Source organism: Protobothrops mucrosquamatus, unplaced genomic scaffold (genome assembly GCF_001527695.2).
Source record: "Protobothrops mucrosquamatus isolate PMUCROS unplaced genomic scaffold, P.Mucros_1.0 scaffold2373, whole genome shotgun sequence".
Taxonomy (NCBI): domain Eukaryota; kingdom Metazoa; phylum Chordata; class Lepidosauria; order Squamata; family Viperidae; genus Protobothrops; species Protobothrops mucrosquamatus.
Genome location: NW_015388449.1, coordinates 126,226 through 151,649, shown reverse-complemented (window position 1 = coordinate 151,649; position 25,424 = coordinate 126,226). Strand labels below are relative to the sequence as shown.

The following is a 25,424-nucleotide window of genomic DNA, read 5'->3' as shown; positions in this document are numbered from 1 at the left end:
CAATAATGAGTGGAAAATAACAATTTTCCTGATTTCCAATAATCCAAGGCAGAATCAGAAGCACATATATTCAGCTCGTAAAAATAAAACAAATGGGAGAATCGTGTGATATCCATCATCTCCTCATTCAATCACAAAGTTCTGCAAACTATTAACATGCAAGGATCTTCTAGTAGCATTCAAATGAAATTTGCTAGCAGAGACATACCAGGGCAATGGAACAGGGGCACTGCTTAATCAACCAATTCCTGAACTGAAACCGAGCTTGTGCAATAGTGTGTCACACTCATTTTGTCCTGATTTTACCTTTGTCCTTTCCATGCAGCCACTGCAGGTTACTTAAAAACTATCAGAAAGAAAACCTTAATCAATTGCAACTTTCTTTTTAAATTCCCCCAGCCTCTGTTGACATTGTAACAATACAAACTGCGTTTCTCTGCAATCACCTCAAGAAAAATCTGAAATGTTACAAAGTGACATTTGACATATTTAAAAAATGGTCTATGATCCATGAGTACATTGAAAAAGCATTCAGTTCTAGGAAGGCACCCTTAGGATTGGTGGATATTCAGATTATGATCATTGTAGACCATAGATAAAATCCAAGTTGCTCTTCCATGAACAACTCAACAAAAAAAAAATATTAGGTTTTCAAATATTCCAAGTAAAGTTTCACAGGCTTGCTTCTAGTGATACTCAGAGGAAGTCATTACAGCAGGAAAAGTTCATGGAGATATGTGAAATACCAAGTAGAAACCATAATCACAGGGCACAATTTAAGGCATTGGTGTTTGAAGTGTAACAAGTTCTAATCACTTAAGGCCTGATTATCTCAGTAACCATCCCTTCCTTGTTATGAGCCATCAAGAAGTCCTTTTGAAGATGCCACTGCTTTCCGGGTTCCATCCTTCCTAAGGCACAACAGGGCTATTTCATTCCTTCATCCCATGCTAAAAAGTAGTATTATAGCAGTTTTGTTATAGTCATAGATCAATTATTATGAAAGCAGGGCAAATATCTAGAAGGGTATGAACATTTATGCACAAAAGGTAAAAATAATAGAACAGTAAAATTCACAATATTTTAAATGAAGTGGTCTTTCCTATAATACAGGTCCATTTGTAATGATGGCAGTTAAAAGGCCAAGGCCATCAAGTCCCCAGACAGCTCTATAGCAATAATATAGGATTTAGCTACTGATCTGGGGTGGGTGGGATCCCAAGTCTTTTCATATCCACGGCCCAAAGAGCATCTTATGGAAGTAACTTAGAACAGGAAGAATAGAACAGAACAGAACAGAACAGAATAGAAATAGTTGGAAGGGACCTTGGAGGTCTTCTAGTCCAATCTCCTATTCAAGCAAGAGACCCTGTATCATTTCAGACAAATGGTTGTCCAGTCTCTTTTTGAAAGCCTTCAGTGATTGAGCACTCACAACTTCTGAAGGCAAGCTATTCCATTGGTTATATTGTATTCTGCTTCACAGAAGGCAAGGCAATATATTCCCCATCTAAACCAACTCAAAGAATATACATTCTTCAAATACATACTTTTCACCCCACTCTGAGTATATCTTAAAACTGTGGTATTTCTTCAACTAAATGGACCCCGGTACATCTCCTATCCAGAACCTTTTCTGCATCTCATTCAGTGTTTGGCCATCAGTTCAGTCAGAATAGAGCTGGAAGCGACCTTGGAGGTCTTCTAGTCCAACTTTCTGCTCAGGCAGGAGACACTAAACCACGAGTTGAGTGTCACATGACGTGTCGCAACGTATTGCGACTTTTTTTGCATTGCCAGAACTGGGGTGGGCTGCATGATGTAACCGGCCCGTGGGCCTGCAGTTTGACACCCCTGCACTAAACCATTTCAGACAGGTGGCTGTCCAGTCTTTTCTTAAAAATCTCCAGTGATGAAGCACCCACAACTTCTGAAGGCAAGCTGTTCCACTGATAAATTGTTCTCACTGTTAGGAAATGTGTCCTTGATTCCAGGTTGCTTCTCTCCTTAAATAGTTTCCATCCATTGTTTCTTGTCTTGCCTTCTGGTGCTTTGAAAAATAAGTTGACTCCCCCTCTTCTTTGTGGCAGCCCCTCAAGTACTGGAATATTGCTATCATGTCAACCCTAGTCCTTTTTTTCCTTTAAATTAGATGAAACAAGCATATTTTGGAATGCTCCTTTTTTTTTTAACCAACTGCTATTGCTTCTGGTAAAAAAAAATGACTAGGAAATTCCTACTTCAGCAATGTTATTAAAACAGTTTTACTTTCAGTTTTACTGCATGGTTTTCAAAGTCTACTTTAAAATAATTTCCCTTTTTGAACTGTCCTTTTGATCTTTATTTCACAACCAGAAATGAGTCAAATGATGTCTGCAATGATACAAAATGTTCTGTTGCCAGAGATCACAGTTCAGATTCTGGATAGCTAAAATATTTGGGAATGAAACTTTATGAGTTAGTGAGTTTTTATAGGTTTCATACAATGATTTCTTCCATTTCTAACCAAATTTTTTTTCTGATCAGTTTAGTAAGATGGGAAGGACTGTTGCTACACAGTGTATTTTGATCAGCAGGACAAAGACCTCTTTGCTTGGCAGCATCCCAGATTTCCGAAGTTCTTCACAAATTACACAGCAAAGATCTTCAAGTACTAATCTGCTGGTATTACAGGAAGCTCTTAGAACAGCATTTCAAAGTACTTACCTGTTTTAGGATTCAGAGACTTGAAGAGTGAAAAAGATCAGGGCTAAGCTTCTACAAAGTATCCTGCCACTCCCTTCCATTACACAGATACACACACACACACACACACACAGAGAGAGAGAGAGAGAGAGAGAGAGAGAGAGAGAGAGAGAGAGAGAGAGAGAGAGAGAGAGAGAGAGAGCTGATCGCGGAAAAAGACTTCCAAGGCAGGTTCAGATAAAATTAAGTTTATTTTCCAAAACTGACTGTTCCCACACACAAACCCAAACCCCTCGCAATACACCGAGGCTGCCTTCACACGACTTTTGTTATAGTGTTTCACCTTCCTTTCACCCTGCCCTGCCTGCAGTGAGGGGGGAAGGGGAGAATAGAATAGAATAGAATAGAATAGAATAGAATAGAATAGAATAGAAGCTGGAAGGGACCTTGGAGGTCTTCTAGTCCAGCCCCCTGCTCAAGGAGGAGAACCTATACCATTTCAGACAAGTTGTTGTCCAGTCTCTTCTTAAAAACCTCCAGTGATGGAGCACCCACGACTTCTGGAGGCAAGCTGTTCCACTGGTTAATTGTCCTCACTGTCAGGAAGTTTCTCCTTAATTCCAGGTTGCTTCTCTCTTTGATCAGTTTCCAACCATTGTTTCTTGTCCTGCCCTCTGGTGCTTTGGAGAATAATTTGACCCCCTCTTCTTTGTGGCAGCCTCTCAAATACTGGAATACTGCTATCATGTCACCCCTGTTTCTTCTTTTCTTTAGACTAGCCAAACCCAAGTCCCGCAACCTTTCTTCGTATGTTTTCGTCTCCGGCCCTTGGAAGGGGCTTTTGCGATTTAGCTAAACATTAGGCAGCGGGAGACTAATGGGCTTCCTTAGCCTTCCCTCCAAATCAAAACCTTCCCGTCCCAGTCCTTGGAAGGGAGGCGACCTTCACCTGTTGAAAGCCATTCGCGTCAGCCCTTTGGAGGCGCCAAAAAGGGAGCCCCAACCGACCCGCCTCCTGGTTCCTTTCCCTCCTTCCGCGCCCTCCCCTTCCTTTCCCTTTCCCTTCCCCCGTGAGGGCGGTTCGCTTGCCTCCACCCCGCCTTCCCTCGCCTCCTTGGTTCTTTTCCCGCGTTGCCATTTGCTCGCGAGCAGCTGAATTTCTTCCGGCGGGCTTCGGCTGGGTTCGTGAGATTTGACGGGAGGGCTCGGCGAGGAATCGACGCTGTCTCCGCGCGGGAGTCACCGGCGGAGCGGGGCGCACCGGGGGCGCCGTGAGTATCCACAACCGCAAAAGCGCGCGCGCGCGCCCTGGTCCGGGTCCCCGCTGCCTGTCCCAGCCTTAATAGCAGCAGCAGGAACGGCAGCCGGCCGCTTAATCAAGGAGAATCGCCTATCCATCTAAACGATGCACCGAATTTCTAGGCAGGGAGGGAGAGGAAAAAGGGGGCAGGCGGAGTTTTACGAATTTGGAGTTTATTGGATATAGAGAATGTATAATTAAAAATAAGAAAAGCCGCCTCTAGGCTCGCGTGCACTTACTCGGAACCCCGAGGTTGTGCCTGCCTCTAACACGCTTCTCTCACCCTACCCCAAAATGAATGCCGGGAAGAGAAGTGGGGATGTTTCGTCTGAATCAGGATTACCGTATGAAATGGTGCAGGATGTCCCGAGGACACGTCCCCCCCCCCTTTCTCTCTCTCTCGCCGCTTGACTTCTCTGATAGATAGCCCCCCCCTCTCTCCCCCCCCCCGGTATGTTAACGTTTGTATGCTCCGAAAATCTGTTTCCAAGGACGCGTGTCGAGAAATCGGTGTCAGAAGAGGGAAGAAAATTAGGGAAAGGTGAATTTGGAGGCCATTCGGTTTCATTCGGTTCTGATTTGATGTTAAAGAAATGCAAGAGATAAGATTCTTGTATAATGACTTTCCGGGGGGGAAAAATATGCCGAGTTGCATCTGGCTGTAAGCCTGTGCGTTGGTGTGTGTTTGGAAGCCCACAATTGGCCACACCGCTAGAAAGAAAGAAAGGGAAAGGGAGGCAAAGTCGTTTGCACAGGCAACCTAGAAAATGAAAGATGAAAGCCATAAAATAGATTTTTCTCTACCGAGTCCCGGAAACGGATAAGAGAAGGGCACTGCAGAGGAAAGAACTGGAGAGGTTGGAAGCTGCTGTGCTGGCAGAACCCGGTGTCTGTGTTAACATCTGGAAATGACTGGGAAAATGATGAAATATCTCTCTTAAGTTACATGCAAAAGATGGCTGCTCTGATGAGGAGGCTGCCTCAGCAATAGGCATTGTCCACAGGCTATAGTCTGTTGCTAGGTTACATCAGGATTTGTCTTCCCCACCACCACCACCCTCCTGACATACACCATGAACATAAATGCATCTTGTTGATGTTTCTGATCCCTGATTCCCACTGGTGCATATGCTTCTCCTGATGCATTGTGGGGAAGCTACAGGAAAATCTGCTGATGCAGTTAAATGGCAGAACAAGCAGATTTCAATAAAAAATGAAGTGACAACATATTTTCCCCCTCAGCATACACATGCACACACAGTATGTAATGGTGTGTAATACACTGTATGTAATGGTGTGTAGTGCTGTCCTGATCTGTTACCTGGGCTCTGAACTGAGACTGGCTGAGCGATTACACACAGAATAGTTTTGCTCTGTTGATACACAGGGAAATCTACAACTCCCATCTTCAGAACTCTGAATGATACTTTTACCCAAACTATTGTTAAGGATGGCAGGGGCTGGGAGAGATTTCTTCAAGAAAGCAAGTGCCTTTGGGGCTTTCAGGGAACCTGCAGTGGAAACTGTTGCATGTCCCTAATTATCCTTGTGACTGTTTCATGTAACATTTCTAGTGTTACTGAATCATTTATCTGTGATATAATGGCCAAAACTCTTCACATTAGTAGGTTAGGAGTGTTGCATCCTTGTTTGTTTTTTCTCCTTTTGGTTACCCCAGAAATCACTGTGGTAGCAAGGAAAGGTCTCCGTGATGAGCTTAGTAGTTACTTCAGTATCTTTCAGTCCACAATTAGCTTAGTTGGACCTGATTAATTTGCCATTCTGCATAATTAAATTTAACTAGATAAAAAGGTCATTATTCCATCCTTGCCCAGTAGAGCAGCCTTCCTTTAACCATTGGAATTGCAATTCCTAATATATGTAATCTGATGAAGCTGATGATCAGACTGTTAAATTTTCCCTACAGGCTGCTCTAGATTACTGCAGGCTACTTACAACATCTGATGTATCTAAAATATATTCTGTGGTCTTCTGATAGAAACCCAGTAATGCAAGTAACAGGCCTGTGAAATTTTAATCATCATTATCAACAAAAATATCTAAACAGAAAAGTCTGTGTTTCAAATATTGAATTGTCCAATATTATTATTATAAAGCAATCCGTAATTAATATGCCACAACCCGATTTCAAAATTTTGCAATATAGGAGTATATTTCACTAGAATTAAATGATATAGAAAGCAACAGGTGATTCACACATGCTCTCTCTTTGTTTGCACATTACCTTTCTTAAATTCAACAGTACAAGGAGTAAGGGATTTTGTATTCAAGGCATGGTGCATCACAGCAGATTTCTTATTTATTTTTAATTATTAAAGAAATTATATAACTGCCCAACTTGTGCAGGTGATTTTTTAAAAAATTAAAAACCCACCATATAATAAAAACCCATCCCATCTCTTCCCCACCCCTCCACTCCTTGGCAGCAACAACACAAATCAGTGTTTTGATCGGTACTCTGATCCTTTCCTGGTACTCAGGCATGCTGACAAAATTAGATTTTAAGGGCCTTTTGGAAAAGCAACAGCGTGGGAGCCAATTATACCTCAGGGGAAATGATATTCCATAAAGAAGGGGCCACCACTGAGAAGGCCCTTTTCTTTAGCCCTCAAACACCAGGTTACAAAACAGTACTTTTATTTAAACAAGCAAATGTAAGTAAAGAAATCCGTGGGTGGGAGGGAAATCAGTGGTAAATGCAACACACTGAAGATGAAATGCAGAGGCTATTGCCTGTTTTTGAGTACATAGAAAGCCCCAAGATTAGTAAGAGCTGGAGGGAGGGAGAGAATGGAAAGAGGGAATACATTTGGAAAAATTGAGAGCTTCAGAGCTGCTGAGAGAAGGATTAAAAAATGTTTAGAAATAAAAACAAGTCACAGAAATAATACATAGGGATCAGAACATAGGTTAGAAAGAGTCACAACCAAATTTATATCCATTCACTATAAATTCAAAGAGGAATATCAATAAAATACTGATCTGATTTTTTCTTTTATCTACACTACAGTCCTAGAATAGTAGATTGAACTAGCAGGACATAAATATTTTTGACCCTCATTATGTGTCACATTACTGTGCAAAAATAATGTGTTTTCATTTTTTAAAAATAACTTTATTAAAAGTTTCAAAAATGAAAATTAAAAAATAATAGAAAGTAATATAAAATTTAAAAAGAAAAAGAAATCAAAGAGAAAGTTAAAAGTGCAAAAAAGAAAGTAAAAGAAAAAAGAAAGTGCTTCCAGACTTCTTTACAGTTATACTTCTTTATCTGGAATTACAACATGACTCTCTTCTTTCTATAAACTATCCTGTCTAATCATCAAAACCCTAAACCTTTCCTCCTTTTTTTATGCAAAAAAAAATGCATAGACGTTTTTCTGTCTGCAACATATATATATACAGTGACATAGAATCCTCAAACTCTGGGATTATATAAACCAGCTGTTTATTGCTAAAACAGTGAAAAACAACAAAACAACTATTTACAAATCTAAAACAATCTTAGCTTTCGCTGGTCCACTGCCAGCGTCGTCAGAGTGAGTATTGGAGGTTGGGAGTTTTCTTATAAGCCCTGCTGACTCAGTATCCTGCCCATTGATCTTGTGATAGGTCCTAACCGGCTGTAATTGCCTCAGTTGATATCAGATCCAGACCGCGCAGCCCACAGTGACCATAGGGGGGGCAATTGGAAGATAGACCAGTGGTAGTAGCATCAGATGGCCGGGGGGTAAGAAGTACGGGCGGGATAGATAGACAGGACAGGAGGGGGAACAAGGAAGGAAAGGCAAGATTGACAGGAATGGGAAGGAAAGAAAGTTGCAAAAATGAAATGCAAGCGAGGAGACAATATATAGTCTTTTCTCTGATTGAAGAAGTTAACTTGGCCATCTCAAAAGTTCATCAACCATTATTCATCCATTTTATGTATTGCCTAATCTTTCCATCTTTGTCTACACCAGTGTTTCTCAACCTCAGCTACTTTAGGTGTTTTTCGATGAAACCTGTCTATCAGAGCAACCTGGTCTACCCAACTATGGGATGGAGCATACTGCTTCCACTTCTGCTGATGAGAGCTAAATAGCTCCCTTTAATTCTTTGTTGGTAAATTTAAATTTAACTCAGCTACTTTAAAATGTGTGGACTTCAACGCCCAGAATTCCCCAGTCAGCATGCCTATCACACATGATAAAATGTCCCTTCTTATTGTTGACATTTCCAACATAAATTTGAAGTCTTTTATACATTCTACACAATTTATCTGGTATCATATACCAATGGTGCATCATTTTATATAATATCTCTAACATTACAACAAAGTGTAATCTCTTGTTTTTGTTTGGTATTCCCCTTGATAAAATTCTTATATCACAATAATTTAGCCATTTGTGCTTAGCTATTATTTTCTTCTATAAAATGCTTCTTCTGTTTTGAACCACAAAAGTGTTTTGGGGCACAAGCTTGGTTTTATCTATTCTATATTCTCAATATGCCATATCTAACATAATGATAAAAGCACACACATTAACCTTCACTTTATCATACTACAAATACCCAGGTCATGTCTTTATAATTCCAAAATACCTCTATTTCTCAGCAGAAAAAAAAATGTTTTGGGTACCAGCTGGTCTTGCTGATGTACATTGCATGCATATGAAACTGCAGATCACCTAGAAGAAAATCCAAGAGCTTTTACAAAAAATATATATGGAATTTTGCAAATGAAGTTTTCTTATGAGACCAACCATCTGATTTGCAAAACATCATATGCATAAATCCAAATACTTTGAAAGATAGAATATGAAGCATCTCTTTGGATATTGTTAAAGAGGTTTTTTTATTTTTATTTTTCATTTTGCATGGCACCTTCCAGCCCTTCTCTTACTTCTCTCCACATGCGTATACATGAGCAGTCTTGCTAGAAAATTGTGTACCTCATGTCTTCTATGCTGAATCAGTATTTCTCTGCTATTAATTTATGTGTGGGTGCGCATAGAGTGTACATGTATTACAGAAGTTACTAGACCATATTCACATGTATAACTGCAACTAGGGTCTGTTCAGTGTGCATATGGACAATTGCTACTTTCACAAGCAGTCAGTGAAAGAACACTTCAATGTTCCTTTGGAGGGATGTATAGATGCATCAATTGATGTATGGTCAAAATTTCTATAAAATAATTGTGTGGGAACATCGTAAGTTCAATCTAATTCTATTTAAAGAGGTGTTGCTACAATTTCTTTCAGGATAGATACAGTACATTATTGATCTGTAAAGTCTTATTTTCTACTGGATTTGTCTCTTATTTTTATATTTATTTATTTTTGCTATATCTCCCTCTCTATATATAATGCATTTACTGTATATCCCATCTTTTCTATGGACAGGGAAAGGTCTGCTCTCAATTCATCCTCATAGCAGTACTGTGAAATAGATTGAGCACAGACTGACTGTCTGGTTTAAATCTTTGCATGAATTTCTGGGTTTAAGTAGGGACTAAAACTGAATCTACCTGTTCCAATCATTACATGGCATTCTACTGTTCGTATTTTATATCTTTCCCCCAAACTCTCCTGCTGTTGATCATTCCTAGAATTATGCTGAGGAAAAAAGTAAGCAATAATGTTTTTTCTTGCATAATCTTTTTAGCAATCGCAAAAGCACTTAGACTTAAACCCGCTTCATAGTGCTTTACAGCATTTTCTATCAGCATGTTGCCCCAAAAATCTGGGTTCTCATTTTACCGACCTCGGAAGGATGGAAAGCTGAGTCAACCTTGGGCCAGTCAGGATCGAACTGCTGGCAGTGGACAGAGTCAGCCTGCAATACTGCATTCTAACCACTGTGCCACCACGGCTTTTTCCCGTAAGCTTTTAGGAGGAAAATTGTGCTTAGGAATAGAATGTGTTAGAAAGATCTACTTTATAAAACTTTATAAAACAAAGTTAGAGTCCCTCCCCTCAGGCCCAATTATCTAATTAAGATCATTATTTCCACCTATATTGTGATTCCAGTTTCTCCATGACTTTTGAGCAATTTCTGATCAGGACTGCTGAAAAGGGAAGCTTATCTGTGCATTGGGATCAGTGGGCTGCAAAATTAAAACCTCCCTCCTTTCCATCCAGAGTGATCCTAGGGGTGTGACATGATTATCCTGGATATAATAAGAAAATGACAAGGGTTAAAAAACACTCATGTGATCAGTCTTGGAAGCCCTGATTTGTGTTTCTACTCTAATTTGGCTTGTTTGCCATCAGCCACATGATCAGATAACCATATCTGATTGGGTGTACAGCCTTTGTTCAGCACATAATTTTATGATTGCCCGATACACGAGGAAAAAGGGTTTATTTATTTTTTTAAGTAAGCAGTGGGAAAGTTGGGAAACAGCATCAGCAAATGTTACAGTGAATGAAGCTTGTCAAGAAGTTCTTTGTATTCCCCTCTTTCAAGAAAGTATCTTTGACCTAAAAATTAAACCAAGCAGAACCTTGAGTTAGCCTCAAAAACTATGAATATAAATTTGGTTGGACTTTTAAAGTACTTTGCATGGAATATTAGATTAAATAACAAGATTAGTAAATTGGATTAATGCAGAGTTTTAAATGCTGCTTGGGCAATGAAAACAAAAGCTAAAGTGAAATGATCTAAAAACAGATTACCATGGAAAGTATGGTATATATAGTCTTCCTGTCTGGTTTTCAATGAGGCTATGGCAATGTATCATAAAATAAGAAGAGGAGTGATAGTAAATGAAAACTTTTATATTAAAATGCATTAGTATATTTTTCTGCAGAAATCTTAATAGGCATTCTGAAAATGAATTCGTAATATAATAAATATATATTGTAAATCAAACAGAGCCATTTCAAAATTAAAATACATTCAGTGGGTGGAAGGAGAGTCAGGCTATTTGCTAGTTATGCTCCAAATTCTGTATGTTGTCTGATTCTGCTCCACGCTCCAACACAGGATCCTAAACGTGGCTAAGGATCTAGGCAGATAATTATCAGAGCATACAAAAGCCACATCACCATTCCCCTTCTTTTGCCAATTCATTTCTATAAATGTTGCTGTTGTGTTTTATCCCATTGCAATTGGTGTCTTGCAAGGAAATTCTGCAGCAGTGGATCATGATTAAATCTTGAGGGTAGTTTCAAAATCAGGCAGTGAGGAGCACAGAATTGCCCCACAGAGATGGGTTTTCATTGCATTTGAGTTCTAACAAGGCTTCAGAGATCTGGGAGAGATGCATTTTTTTTAACCAATATAAGAGAAATAAAAATGTCAACAACTCTGAAACTAAAATGCACTTCTCTCTCTGTTTTATATTCAGTGTTCTTGAAAAAATGTCGGGAGATATACCATTAAACATCAACATCAAAGAGCCTCGCTGGGATCAAAGCACATTTGTTGGACGCGCTAACCACTTCTTCACTGTAACCGATCCTAGGAATATATTGTTATCCAACGAACAATTAGAAAAAGCAAAAACAATTGTGCACAATTACAGGTATGCTTTGGGTTTTTCTTCTCCCGGTTTTATTCCACTTTCTCTAGATGGGTAACATTATTCTGGGAACATTGTAATAAGATCAGAGAAATCATTTGTCTGGGGAAAACAACCCTTTTGTAAGTTAAAAAATGTACTTTTAGAATTGAGGAATTAGGCTTCGGGAGTCAGGAGTTAATGTTCTGTAACAAGGAGAAAACTGGGAAATCGTGACTCCAAAAATGCTAATGTTTTCACATTAGAATTATTTTGGAAATGAAAAGGAAGCACCAATTAAAGGTAGTCCTCAACGTACGACCACAATTGAGCCCAACATTTAAGTGAGAAATTTGTTAAATGAGTTTTGCCCCATTTTATGACTTTTCTTGCCACACTTTTTAAGTGAATTGCTGCAGTTCTTAAATTAGTAACCCGGTTGTTAAGTGAATCTGGTTTCCCCACTGACTTATCAGAAGGTCACAAAAGGGGATCACATGACTGTGGGACACTGCAGCCATCATAAATGTGAGTTAGTTATCAAGCATCCGAATGTAACTCATGTGACCATGGGGAAGCTGCAATGGTCATAAGTGTGAAAAATGGTCATGAGTCAGTTTTTTCAGTGCCATTGAAGCTTCACACAGTCACTAAACGAACTGTTGTAAGACGAGGACTACCGGTATAGAAAAAATTATGCATATTTTCCTCCAATGATTATGAAACCATGTAGTTTTGATAATTTTGAAAAGAGCAGACATAGATATAGAAACAGTTTCTAACAAGGGGATATGATTTATACTTAAAAAATATTCCTTAACCTTTGGGAACTAAAATATTGGTAGTATTATATTAATGATTAAATATTTGTATGTATTTCTGCTAATCATAAGGCAAGGCATTGTGGCCCCTGGGTTAACAGAAGATGAACTCTGGAGAGGAAAATATATCTATGATTCAGCCTTCCATCCAGATACTGGTGAAAAGATGGTTTTGATTGGCCGTATGTCTGCTCAGGTGCCTATGAACATGACAATTACTGGCTTCATGATGACTTTTTATAGGTAAGTAGTCATAACTTACTGATAAATAATCATGAATGGAATAAATATTTTTTAAGACTTGGGTTTTAAAAAATATCAGAGATATATGTTGAATGTTCCGGAAGACTGCTAAAGGGAACACTTTGCCTTTTTACTAATGATTTCCTCATTTGTAATGATAAACAGTTTTGTCTAGAATTAGTTATCACATGGGCTTCAGATGCTTCTGTCTTTTATCATGACATTTACAATGAGGTGCCCAAATTCTCATCCTATTATTTAAAGCAGGGATCCCCAACCCGTGGGCCATGGCCCACTACTATTTGCAACCAGGCCGCGTGAATGGCTGGCTGGTGCGTGCGTGCACAGCCCTACTCATGCAAGTGTCACAGACGCTCGTGGCCCCACTCGCATGAGGGTCGTGGGCGCTCACAGCCCCACTCACGTGAGCGTTATGGGCACTTAGAGCCTTGAGTGAGTGTTGCAGGCGCTTGGAGCCTCACGCAAGCATCATGGGCGCCCTTCTCAGCCCCACTTGTGCAAACAATGGCTGCTTGGAGGCTCATATGCACGTGCATCGCAGGCATTTGGTCCCGCTTGTGCCTCCCCCTCCCACAAAACCATCCCCTCTTCCCTCCCCCCCTGATTTAAAGCACCCAACAAAGAGAATTCAGAATGGATTTTGACAGGTCTAGTCTAATAGTGGCATGTCAGTTCTTCTTCAGAATGTGTTATTTATTTGTGTCTGTTCTGTGCTTTATTACTTTTTAATGGTAGGGATTTGTACTTCTGGGTACATATCTGTTTATGTCCTTGATTTAACGGCAACAACAAAAAGAATTATATTTTCCTACTTGTGAGCATTTGAAACATAGGGAAATTTTGTCTGACAGGCAAATTTTCTATCAAATATTTCCAAGTGAATTGGAAAAACGATCAAAGCTTTGTTACCATAACAAAGAAGATGAATAAAACATTATTTTCCTTTCTTTGGAGCAATTCTGAAAGAGCTTCCCAGAGGCCTTAGACCACCTCTGGCTTCTCTTTTCATGGTCAATAAAGGCGATCTGCCAGGGATTTTGCTGTGGTAGCCCAAATTTCTACTGTGATTCTTTCTCCTCAATTAGCACTCTGATAACAGAGGAAGGAGGATAATGGAGGCTTTCGTTCTTCAAAAATCCAAATACTCCCATCATGCTCCAGAACTGTTCTAATAACTACACCAGATTTAGAGCTGAGATAAAAAGAGGAAGTGTTTTATTTAAACTTTAACAAGCAATGAAAAACACTCTGCCACTTCATCCTCAAAAGAACACCCATTGCCTCCATTTCTGATGCTGGCTGCAGCAAACTAGGAAGGCACATTACAGAAAGGAGCAGACATAATTCTCCCACTGACCCCATAAGATAAGCGATGGCTATATTCAAACTGTAGCATTTTTCCTAAGACTTTGCGTACAGGTAGTCCTCGACTTACAACAGTTCATTTAGTGACCGTTCAAAGTTACATCACTGAAAAAAGTGCCATGACTATTTTCCACACAACCATCGCAGTATCCCCATGGTCACATGATCAAAATTCAGATGCTTGGTAACTGATTCATATTTATGACGGTTACAGTGTCCCGGGGTCATGTGATCCTCTTTTGCAAACTTCTGACAAGCAAAGTCAATGGGGAAACTACTTTCACTTAACAACCGTGTCACTAATTTATCAACTGCCATGATTCACTTAACAACAGTGGCAAGAAAAGTCATAAAATGGGGCAAAACTCACTTAACAAATGTTTCACTTAGCAACAGAAATTCTGAGCTCAATTGTCGTAAGTTGAGAACTACATGTATAATTCTGCATTTTGTTTAGGTAAACTATTGTTCTGTGAAGTAATCCTTAGTTGTTTTGACAGCTCAAAATGAGTTTTTTTTAGCTCTGGCCCAAAATAATTTGATTCACTCTTGAGTTAATCTGATCTAAACTATGTTTAAAGGATGAAATTTCATTATCATCTGGATAGATTTAATATAAATATACTACAGTACCTTATCTATTTTGTTATTTTATCAGACTGAGCTCATATCAAAATTTATTGAAAATTAATTGTCCTTTCCTTCTTCCAAGAACAACTCCAGCCGTGGTTTTCTGGCAATGGATTAATCAATCCTTCAATGCTATTGTAAATTATACCAACAGGAGTGGAGATGCTCCAATTAATGTCAGGTAAAGCCATCAAGATGCACCAAGCAGATAATTCAAGTATGTTGAATAAAATATGTGCTCTAATTTGAAGCTAGGTCTAATATGAAGCTTAACATGAACTGCTGTAGAAAATATTTTGTCGCTATAATCGCTACAGGTTTAAAAGTATGTTTTAAATTGCTATGATATTATTGAGTCAGTATAGACCTGAGGATGCTGGTTCATTGATTTAATTGACTGATAGTTAAAGAATCTCCCGTAAAAAGGGGAGAAAAAAATGGAAAACTGTGGTAATTATCACCATGATGCAGAAAAGAGGGGCCAAATTATTGTAGATTTCAAGTTTCAGATCTGCACTGTTCTGAGAATTGCATGGCCTCTCTGCTTTTTCTGAATGGCTTTCAGCACTATAATGATAATGGATCATAAATTGCTTTGTTAAGATTATTATTAAATCTGCAATGTGGTCTTTCATAGAATGGCTTGACGTGACGACATATAAGCACAAGGTAAACTATAATGGGGAAAAATAGAAGTGATGCTAATTTAATAACAGTAATATATAATAAGCATATAGTGCATTTAAAATATTTAAAGCCCTTCACGTAAATATTATCAGCATACAAAATGCTACTAGATGCATGACTGCCGAGTTATCCCTATCTGTTACTAAACACAATTTCTTTGCATGTTGACCATCCCGCAAGATCATTTGCATTGTTAAAAAGACTAATTAGGTCACTAATGCATTCTAAGTCATTCATTATGGATTTCAGTTGATGGGAATCAGAACACTTCAAAATGCCACGTGCAACTGACTGTGACAGTTTGCGATGTTTCTAACTTCAGCGAGAGTTTTCTAAATATCCTGTGATTTAAAAATGTAAACTGGTGCCTGGGAAATATAGAAGGAGACCACTTAGAGATGTTAGACAAATAGATAGCTGCATTTAAATTTTGAACAGTGTGGCCTGGAGTATATTGCTAGGAAGTAATGATCTTCAACAAATCAAGGCACTATGCTTGAGGCAAGGGCATCACCGTCTTGAATTTTTTTTTCCAACAGCTCTTCATGGAACTAAGGCCAAGTCAGTATTGAAGGTAGAAAGCACAGGTTGAGGTATTTATCCTAAGCATAGTCTAATCTTCAAGAGAAGCACCCCTAATAGCAGGGGTCTTCAAACTTGGCCCTTTTATGACTTGTGGACTTCAATTCCCAGAATTCTTCAGCTAGCATGCCTGGCTGAGGAATTCTGAGAGTTGAAGTCCACAAGTCATAAAAGGGCCAAGTTTGAAGACCTCTGCTTTATAGCATGCATTGGCTTTGCAGTATTGTAAGGATAGTCCATCTCTTTCAGCTCTTGTGAAAATATCTATTATGTCAAATCACTCTGTTGAAAGTAGGTTTAAATTACTTAAGCCACTTTCTATAGAAGATATAGCCAAGTATTGCTGCACAAGCTACGGGCCACACTTGGCCTTTAAATTACATGCCAGGAGCTACACAAGGCCAGAATAAAATATGATCTAAAATAGTTAAAATTAAATGAATTAAATATAGTTATTGTGTTAACAATTCTTCTGAATAACTTCTTCCTTCTGCCATCTAAAAATTACAGTTGGGGGCAAACTCTGAATGAGTACTAGGTGTCTCATCAAAGGTTTTTAGGGGCCATACGTAGCTCTGGGTCCCAAACTATACAGCTCTGGTGTAGCTGTCCATTTTATGGCTTCCTGACACTCTTGGAAAGGCTGGATATGAATTGCCAACCCAAATATACTCCTTAGGTGTTTCCTGGCCTTAAACTAAAGATTTCTGAGAATGGACCTGTCACAGAACCATGACTTTTTAAAGCTGAATGTAGATATCTTTTTTTCTACAAGTGTTATAGTGAAATTAGTCATTAAAAAAATTCCGATAAATGTATGCAAGTAATAAAAGCACAAATCCGCATACTGGAAAAGTATTTTCAAGCTTACTCATAGTCATAGTAATTCACTGGGTAACTTTACACTTCCTTTCAGCCTAACCTATCCTACAGAGGAGTTGTTGTGAGACTAAAATAAAGCCACATATATTCCATTGCTTTGAATGCCTGCATGATATAGCATATTTATATAACTAATGAATAAAATGGCATTAAAAGATCAACTAATAATTTCAGGAGATCAAATTAAAGAGAAATGTGTGAACTAAATTCCAAAAGAGAAAAACCAATTCTAACTGGAAGGAACAGTGTTTTATAATTCAGAAGTAATGCAGGGGGGGGGGAGAACATATCCAATTCAGGAGAGCTATTAAAAGTGCTTATGCTGCAAAGATTAGGCAGATTCATAATGAAACAAGTGAGTCTATTAAGATAACTTAGTAAAAGTAACATAGTTTTTTTTAAGGGCAATATCCACCTTTTCCATTGCTTTATCAGTCCCTATTGTCCTTGAAAAGGGACTTTAGAAAACTGGAAAAGAAAACTTCCCAGCCACTAGGTTGCCCTAGTTTATCTTTTGGCAATGTTTGTATTGCTGCCATAAAATAGGTTGCCATTATGCCAGTTATGCGAATAGAATCAAAAACTGAAGATTCAGAGCATGTGGTTCTTGTACATATACAAACATTCATATTTTTGTTTTAGCCAGCTGGGAACAGCCTATGTTTCTGCTACCACAGGTGCTGTTGCAACTGCTCTAGGACTTAATGCACTCACAAAGGTATTTCCATTATTCTCTTCTTGTTTGAGACTATAGTGTAGATTGTTGTGAAAATTTTATATAACGTTATATGCATGAAGTTAACCTGGCTGATAAAAAAACAATGCATTTATTCTTATTTGTGTTATCATAAGATCACTGAATGATTTTATAGATCCTCCATGTTGAATTTCTTGGTTTAACTGAGTAGTAATTTATGCATATATCTTCTCTGCAATCAGAAACTAGATATTAGAGACAAAAATATGTAGTTTTCTCTTATTGTGTGTGTACATGTGTATCTTTCCATATATATTTTGCATATATTTATTCAAATATAAATAGTAAACAAATGTGTCATCAGACACAAATCCTTAGAGAATACAATTTGTACTGAAAATACGTAAGCAGCTGATGCACATAGATACTGAGTACAGTGGGCTCTTGAAAGTTACGTTATATTCTTTGAAATCCTCCTTCAAATTGCCCTGTAGAAAATCCTCATGACGTATGTAGAGTCTGTATCTTTGCTGTCCACTGCATGAATCAAATAAAAAAGAATCTTTCCTGCAAGGAAAAAAAGAATTCTGAGTAAATTGTGACTCATTGACAGACCAAAGTAACCTGATTCTAAAATTGGTCACAAGGTTGATGCAGGTTCTTCCTCGGAAGAGAAACTTATTGTAGTTATAGTAACTGTTTCACTATTGTTTAAGTGAAAGAAAACAGGTTCTGCTTTCTGGGTTCATTGGTAGATAGTGCAACATGTCTATTTTCAGAAAAATGCAGTGGAGGAAACTATCATTAATTTCTTTTAAGAAACAATATTTAAATACATTACCAAGAGATACAGTTACTGTACATTCTCTGCTGTTTCGATCTGCATTCTTCAGACAGCCGATCATAAAATATTATTACTGTTAGACTTTTTGCTGCTGTCCTTCATGGCTTAAGTCAGGGGGAAAAAATTAACCAGGGTTAGCCATAGTCAGATGACCCTCTCTTCTTTTTCCACAGCATGTTTCACCACTTATAGGACGTTTTGTTCCTTTTGCTGCTGTAGCTGCTGCAAACTGTATTAATATTCCATTAATGAGGCAAAGGTAAGATGAACCATAACATGTGATCTTCAGGGCTTCCTGGCAGCTTGCCATCACTGACTGTGTTCTCCAACATAAACACGCACACACACACACACACACACACACACACCCCAAACATGTTCATATGAAATACATCATTTTTAAGTTAAGCTAAAAAGAATTTTGAAATGTTTGCCCCATACTTAGTTTCTCTTTCTGTAAGAGGTATATTAACTCCAAGTTCCTTATGAAAGAGATGGTTTTTTTTTTTCAAACTTGGGAAATCAGGAAACATTTTGAAACATTCTTGTCCTTTAGATCTACCAGAAGCACCAATTCAGGAATGTACCTGTTTGCAAAGAACTGCTGCATGTGAGAAGGGGGATTTCTAAAGCAACTTCACATAAACAAAAAATAATTAAGGGTAGAACATAATATCTAAAAGACACCCTTGGCCCTTTGCAAGGCACAAAAAGCTGTTTTTTTCCATCTAGTAGTGATAAAAACCCATTTTTGTGTCTCTGTGTGTGTATGAATATTGTCAGCTACTATTTTATCTAGTTCTGTTGGTTTTAATTTCAGATGTTTTTATTGTTATTGCTGTTTAATAACTACGCAGAATCATGTATGGGTAGACATATTAATTAACTATTAGTTCAGCTATTGAAATTTGAGGAATTGATTTTCAATTTATCAAATCTATCTTATTGACTACAGTCAGTCTTCAATGTATGACCACAATTGAGCCCAAAATTTCTGTTGCTAAGTGAGAAAGTTGTTAAGTGAGCTTTGCCCCATTTATGACCTTTTTTGCCACAGTTATTAAGTGAATTACCGCAATTGTTCAGTTAGTAACACAATTGTTAAGTAAATCAAGTTTCCCCATTGACTTTGCTTGTCAGAAGTTCTCAAAAGGTGATCCCATGACCCTGGGGCACTGCAACCATCATAGATATGAGTCAGTTGCCAAGTGTCTGAATTTTGATCATGTGACCATGGGCAACAGTCATAAGTGTGAAAAATGGTTATCATTTTTTTCACTTTTTTCACTGCCATTGTAACTTCAAATGGTCACTTAACGAACTGTTATAAGTTGAGAACTACCTGTATACCTAAAATCCATCTGTGCAATATCATGATGCACAAGGAAAAGAGGCCGGGCTTATGTCATGATAGTGTGATGTCAATTTAGGCATTCTGCACATCCTATGGACCCTATTAAACATCACACAATATACAGAAGGATCACTAAAAGTTCAGAAATGATTGTGAAATATGACTTGAAATATGACTTGAAAAGACATTGATGTAAGCATTTGGAGTCCTTTAAGAATGAAACAATGATCTTCTCAGCTCTTTTTCTTTTTCTTTTTAAAAAACTCAACAGGGAACTAAAGTATGGTATTCCCATTACAGACGAAAATGGGAATAGACTGGGTGAATCATCCAAAGCTGCTCAACAGGCAATTGTGCAAGTTGTGGTTTCAAGGATCCTTATGGCTGCTCCAGGAATGGGTGTGTCCCAACTTCCATTAAGTTTAATGCTGACATTCTTCTAACAATTCTTAAAAATTAGAATTACTTCTAATACTGTTGTGCTTTTCTCAGAAAAGTAATTGATAGCTCAAGAGCAATTACTCCAGCTCCTTTACCAGCACCTCTTACCCCTAAGGCTGTAGAGAATACTTGTAAGAAACATATGGTATATATGTATTTCATTATGATGTATCAAAAATCAGTGCTTTTAATCTTGATTAGGATTGGGATTTATAAAATAACAGAAAATACTTTAACATTTGGAATATTAAAAAAGAACTTTGAAGAATGGGACCAGAAATTAGTAGCCACAATATCAACAGTATCAGTAATGATGCATGCTTCTATGGATAGACTCTATTTAAAGAATGTTAATGAAATAATGACAGATGTGAAACAAATCTTGTTTGATGAAGTAATAGTAGAATCAGAAATATTGTTTTTGAAAAGTATGGATTACAAAACAGAGAAAGCTGGAAGTGGAAATACTAGTGACAGGCCAAGAGGAAGACATGAATAAGGACTTTTTACTGGATATCCAAAGGAAGCTGGCTGAAGTTTTAAAAATTAAAGAGGAAATACAAATAGTAAACCAAGAGAATTACCAAGTTCATGTCTCTTTATTAAATTTACAAAATTTACAAAAGTACTGAGAAAAATGATTGGCCCAAAGTCATCCAAATAGAATCCATGGAGAGAGAGAGAGAGAGAGAGAGATTAAATTTTAAGGATAAAATTTCTCATGCTATTGAAGTTGCTCTAAAGATTTGCTAAGGGTTCTGTTCTATCTACATGTTTTAAGAAATGTTTAACTTCTAAGTCATCTGTCAAAATATTTTTCTTCCTAAAGCAGCATACAGGATAGCATGAAATTATTAAGCACAAAACTTTTTCTTACTGTCTTTTAGCCATTCCCCCATTCATAATGAATACTTTGGAAAAGAAGGCATTTTTAAAGGTAAGCCTATGTTCTCAAAGAGATTTCTTTCCTGATCCATTTTATTTTATTATATTATTTTATTTAAAAGATTTATATGGCCACCTAACTTAAATAACTGGTTCACAAAAGCAATACAACCAGTAACATAAAACAAACATAAAACAATAAAATAGCAAATGATAGTGTCTGAAATATTATAAAATAGCCTCTCAGAAATACATGCTGCAGTACAATTAATTATTCCTCATCATTTTTTATGGAACATCTTGTTTGTGAACATATTCAGAAACATTTTAACACTTTAATTATTCCATTGTGTAAATTAAATCTAGTCCATTATTTTAATGAATAGTAATAATATGTTATTTACTATACAGGAGCTTTCCACTCAAAATAAAAAAAAACTGTCGTTCAAACATATTTTAAAGCTGATAAACATAAAATAACTGCCAAATCAAATTTTGAATAAGATTAGATTGAATCTGATGTCATCTGCTATGAAATAGCTTACCCTATGGCTACTCAAACAGTGAACTTTCTCCATAATACCCGAAACGTCTTTGGGATAAGTAGTTGAGAGGAGAAAATTGCCTAAAATACAAGATGGATTATTGCATGAAAGAGGCATGAAATTGCCTCTTCAATTATTTAGCCCTTTTTTCCTTATTATAAACAGGAATAAGATACTACATGTTTGAAGTTGAATGATGGAATTTCATCTGTTTAATATAACTGTCTATGTATATTAGGAACTGCAAGCTGATTGCAAGTACTTAAGAATTTTGTTCAAGTTCTTCTTTCTTTCAATTCAATAACTAAAAAATCAGTGTCCACTGACCACTTTGTAATAATACTTATTCTTAACCTGATTCCTCATTAATTAATGTTTAATTCCCAAACATTATTATATAGGATGCTTACAATAATTATGTGAGTAATTAAAATAATAATAATAATGTGAGTAATTATTAATATGATTAATAGCTGATAATGCAAAAGGCCTGCAAGGTCTAGTAATAAAAATCAAGGAGCAGGGATGAAAAAAAAATGGGAAGTATATAAAGAAGACCAAACTAAATGACCACAGGCACAATAACCACTCATAGAATTGTCAAGGATGATATCAGAGTAGTAAATAGCTTCTGCATTTTAGAATCAGCCATCAATACAGGTAGTCCTCAGCAAATGATCACATTTGGGACCAGAATTTTAGTCATAACCTGACACACCCATGTGAGTGGATCCGATTTTATGACTGTTTTTAGGATTGAATGAGTCAAGTAGCCATAATTATGAATCCATTATGCCCAATGGGTGTTTTTTTGCAAGAAACCATCAAAGAACACCAGAAACTGGCCAAAAACATCCATCACAAAACAAAGTCACATGATTAGGGAACACTGCAACCAGTTATAAATGTGAGCCTCTTGCCAAGTGCTGAAATGCAGTCACGTGACTATTGGGGAAGGGAACGGCATGACATTTTACAATGGCTAGAAGTGCATTATGGGCCATAAAGCACCCTTTACAAGATTTCATGATTTCAAAGGATCATTAAATGACAAGTTGAAGTCAAGGACTACCTATAGTAAAGGAACAAATAATCAATAAATATTCCACCGACTAACTCTTGGAAGAGCAGCCACTGGAAGATCTTAGAAAAGATATTCAGATGTCATGATACTGTATCTACAAATGGTGCAAGACATGGCATTTCTTGTGACACTCTAAGAAACTGAAAGTTGGAAAAATAATGATGCTTTTGAACTTTGATGTTGGAGAAGACTTCTGAGAATACCATAGACAGCCAAGAAAACAAACAAATGGATGATAAATCAACCCAGTGTTTTCACTCACACAAAAGACCAGGTTCAAATTATCCTACTTTGGACACATTAAGTCAAGTCCTAAGTTTCTGGAAAAGATGGATATAGATTTATTTTTTAAAAAGTATTAATAAGATTATGAGGGAATGTTTTAAACATTTTAAAGCATTTTAAAATTTATCATAAGCAGCTGTAAAATATGAATTTATCATTATTGTCAGTAATTGCTGAGAATAAGTACATGAATACAATAATTCATTTCAGTGTTAATGCTAAATACCTGAAGTATTTCTACCTTCAAAAGAGTTGCCAAACATTTCCTTTTGCTTCCAGGTTCACAATGTCTATAATTTTTACATTTATAGTTATTATAAGATAATACAAATGTTTGCTGTAAGAAATAATAAAAAGAGGATAATGCCATGTCTAGCTAAGACTTCATTGCTTACTGTGGAATTTAATTAGGCATTCTAATTTAGCAGTTTTTACATCTGAACAAAGCCATTAGTGACTGTTCCATGTCTTTTGACACACTGTTAACTCCTTTTATGATTTTCTGGTGCTCCTCCTTTGTCCATTCTCTGCTTCATTGACTATAAGTTCAGGTGAATCATTAGTCTTCAGTTAGTTAATCATAAAACTTGATATTGATCAGTTCTAAATCCATTGAGCAACAGACTGCTCTCTTTTAGCAAGCTACTCGTGCAAGCTCATTACTTGTATCTACGGTTAACAAGCCAGTTCATTAAAGCATTACAGTCTTCATTTAATACGTTTCCATTACCTAATTATTAACCCCTGAAAAACTGGAACAGTTCGTCTTTGAAAAAAGGCAAGGATTAAGTATTAAAATGCATTTCTAGAACCACAATCACAAAAATAACATTTTTTTCTCTTGTGATTTGGAGAACTCCAGGAATTTTTCATGTACTTCTTACCTGAATTCTTAATTTCATCATTGTGAACCTTAGTGAGTATAAATTTGCTAAAGCTTCCCAAATATAAATTTCAGCAAAATGACAGATGGATTACCTAATGTAAGCGGTAGACAATACCATATTATTGTTATTTGGATTAGAAACTATTTGTTTTTAAGTGGCCTAAAGGTAAATTTAATCTTAGAAGTAAAATACATCTATTGATTATTAGCTTTCTTTGAGGAATGAGTTCCCTGCATTCTCTATAAGAAATGAATATATATCTTCATGTAATTTATGTTCTTTGGGCTTTCTTTGAAATACTTCTAAGCCAAAACATTGAGGAACATTTATCTGTATGATAAAATCTGAGTGTATAATTCTGACACCCATTTTATCCTGCTGGGCTCTAATCTGGGACCCATTCTACTTTTTTTGGTTTCCTTGTTGCTTGTTTAGCAATAGCAAGAATTGCTGTTTAATTTAAATGAAGCTGACTTTTTTCCCTTTGAATTCTTATATTATTCAGAAAATATAGGAGTTTCTACATGTTTCACATTTAATATCTGAAAAATGTAAATGTTATTCATGCAAAGTTAGTCTTTAACTGCTTCAAAGCATATTAAGCAAATATAGTACAGGCGCTGGGAAGGCAAGAAGAATAATCATGGAACTAGAAAGGAAGCCTTCTGAAGAAATATGAAGTAATTGAGTATGTTACACCTTGAGTAAAGTTGATTGAGAGGGAATATTATAGCTGTCTTCAAAGGATGTTATGTACAATATAAAGAAGTCCAGAATGCAGAACACAGAAGAATGGATTTAAATTACAAGAAAGCAGATTCTATTGAAATGTTGGCAAAAACAGTTATAGAAGTTGTACACCGGAGCCAAATATATGAAATAATTGAGATAATTCTCTGCCTCCAAGCATCAGGCATCACTACATTGATGACATCTCCATTACAGCCTGGGTAGCAATATATCATTAGGCATTATCAACATACTTATGATATCTTACCCTAACATCAGCAAAATGTTGTGCAGATGAGCTATAGTGGTCAAGTGAAGGAATCTCGAGACTGTCCCTTCCTCAATAAGGAGTTGGTAACTCTAAAAAAGAGCATGGAATACACCCCATAGATGCCACAAAGGAGGGGAAATAAACATGCTTATCAACAAAATGAGGCACATACTCAAGCTTGTTCCTATTTACATTTACTTCTTGTTTTTCCTCCAGTGCTTCAGGAATACTTTCTGGATATTCATGTCTCAGAAAGCCTTAGTGAGCCAAGGTGCCCACTGGGATTAGCCCCAAGAGCCTCATTCACCTCCAATAACCAGTTGCTCATCAGGTACCAAACAGAGCTGCCCACCAGAAGGCTGGGAAATTTCTTTTCAGCATCCTCCAGGATTCATTAGGTGCCTGGTGTGGACCATCCAAAAAAGGTCTCACCATCACATGGAGGTCATAGTTGGCTAGGGTGCATTCCTTTTGATTTGTGTTCCTCATTGTGTGCTTGCTTACTCTCTTGTAATTCTTCCACTCCAATGAGTGTAAATACAAACATTGGTTTCCTTCTTGCTATTTATTCCAACAATGAAGTGAGCATTGCAGAACAGCAGAGTGGGGAAAAAGATGTTGTGATTCCGTGCCAGCCTGTGTTCCCAACAGCTGAGTCTGAGGAATCTGAGGAGG

At 37.2% G+C, this 25,424-nt stretch overlaps 1 protein-coding gene across 1 annotated transcript in view; it reads left to right on the top strand.

Moving 5' to 3' along the window:
* Window positions 1-11,353: 11,353 nt before the first annotated feature.
* SFXN1 (sideroflexin 1) overlaps window positions 11,354-25,424 on the top strand; it is a 21,253-nt gene continuing 7,182 nt past the window's right edge. The window contains exons 1-7 of the mRNA XM_015824851.2: window positions 11,354-11,520; window positions 12,390-12,560; window positions 14,659-14,757; window positions 17,370-17,445; window positions 18,442-18,527; window positions 19,894-20,021; window positions 20,951-21,000. Coding sequence (XP_015680337.1) covers window positions 11,357-11,520; window positions 12,390-12,560; window positions 14,659-14,757; window positions 17,370-17,445; window positions 18,442-18,527; window positions 19,894-20,021; window positions 20,951-21,000 — 774 coding nt within the window. The 5' untranslated portion in view covers window positions 11,354-11,356. The remainder of the gene's footprint in view (window positions 11,521-12,389; window positions 12,561-14,658; window positions 14,758-17,369; window positions 17,446-18,441; window positions 18,528-19,893; window positions 20,022-20,950; window positions 21,001-25,424) is intronic.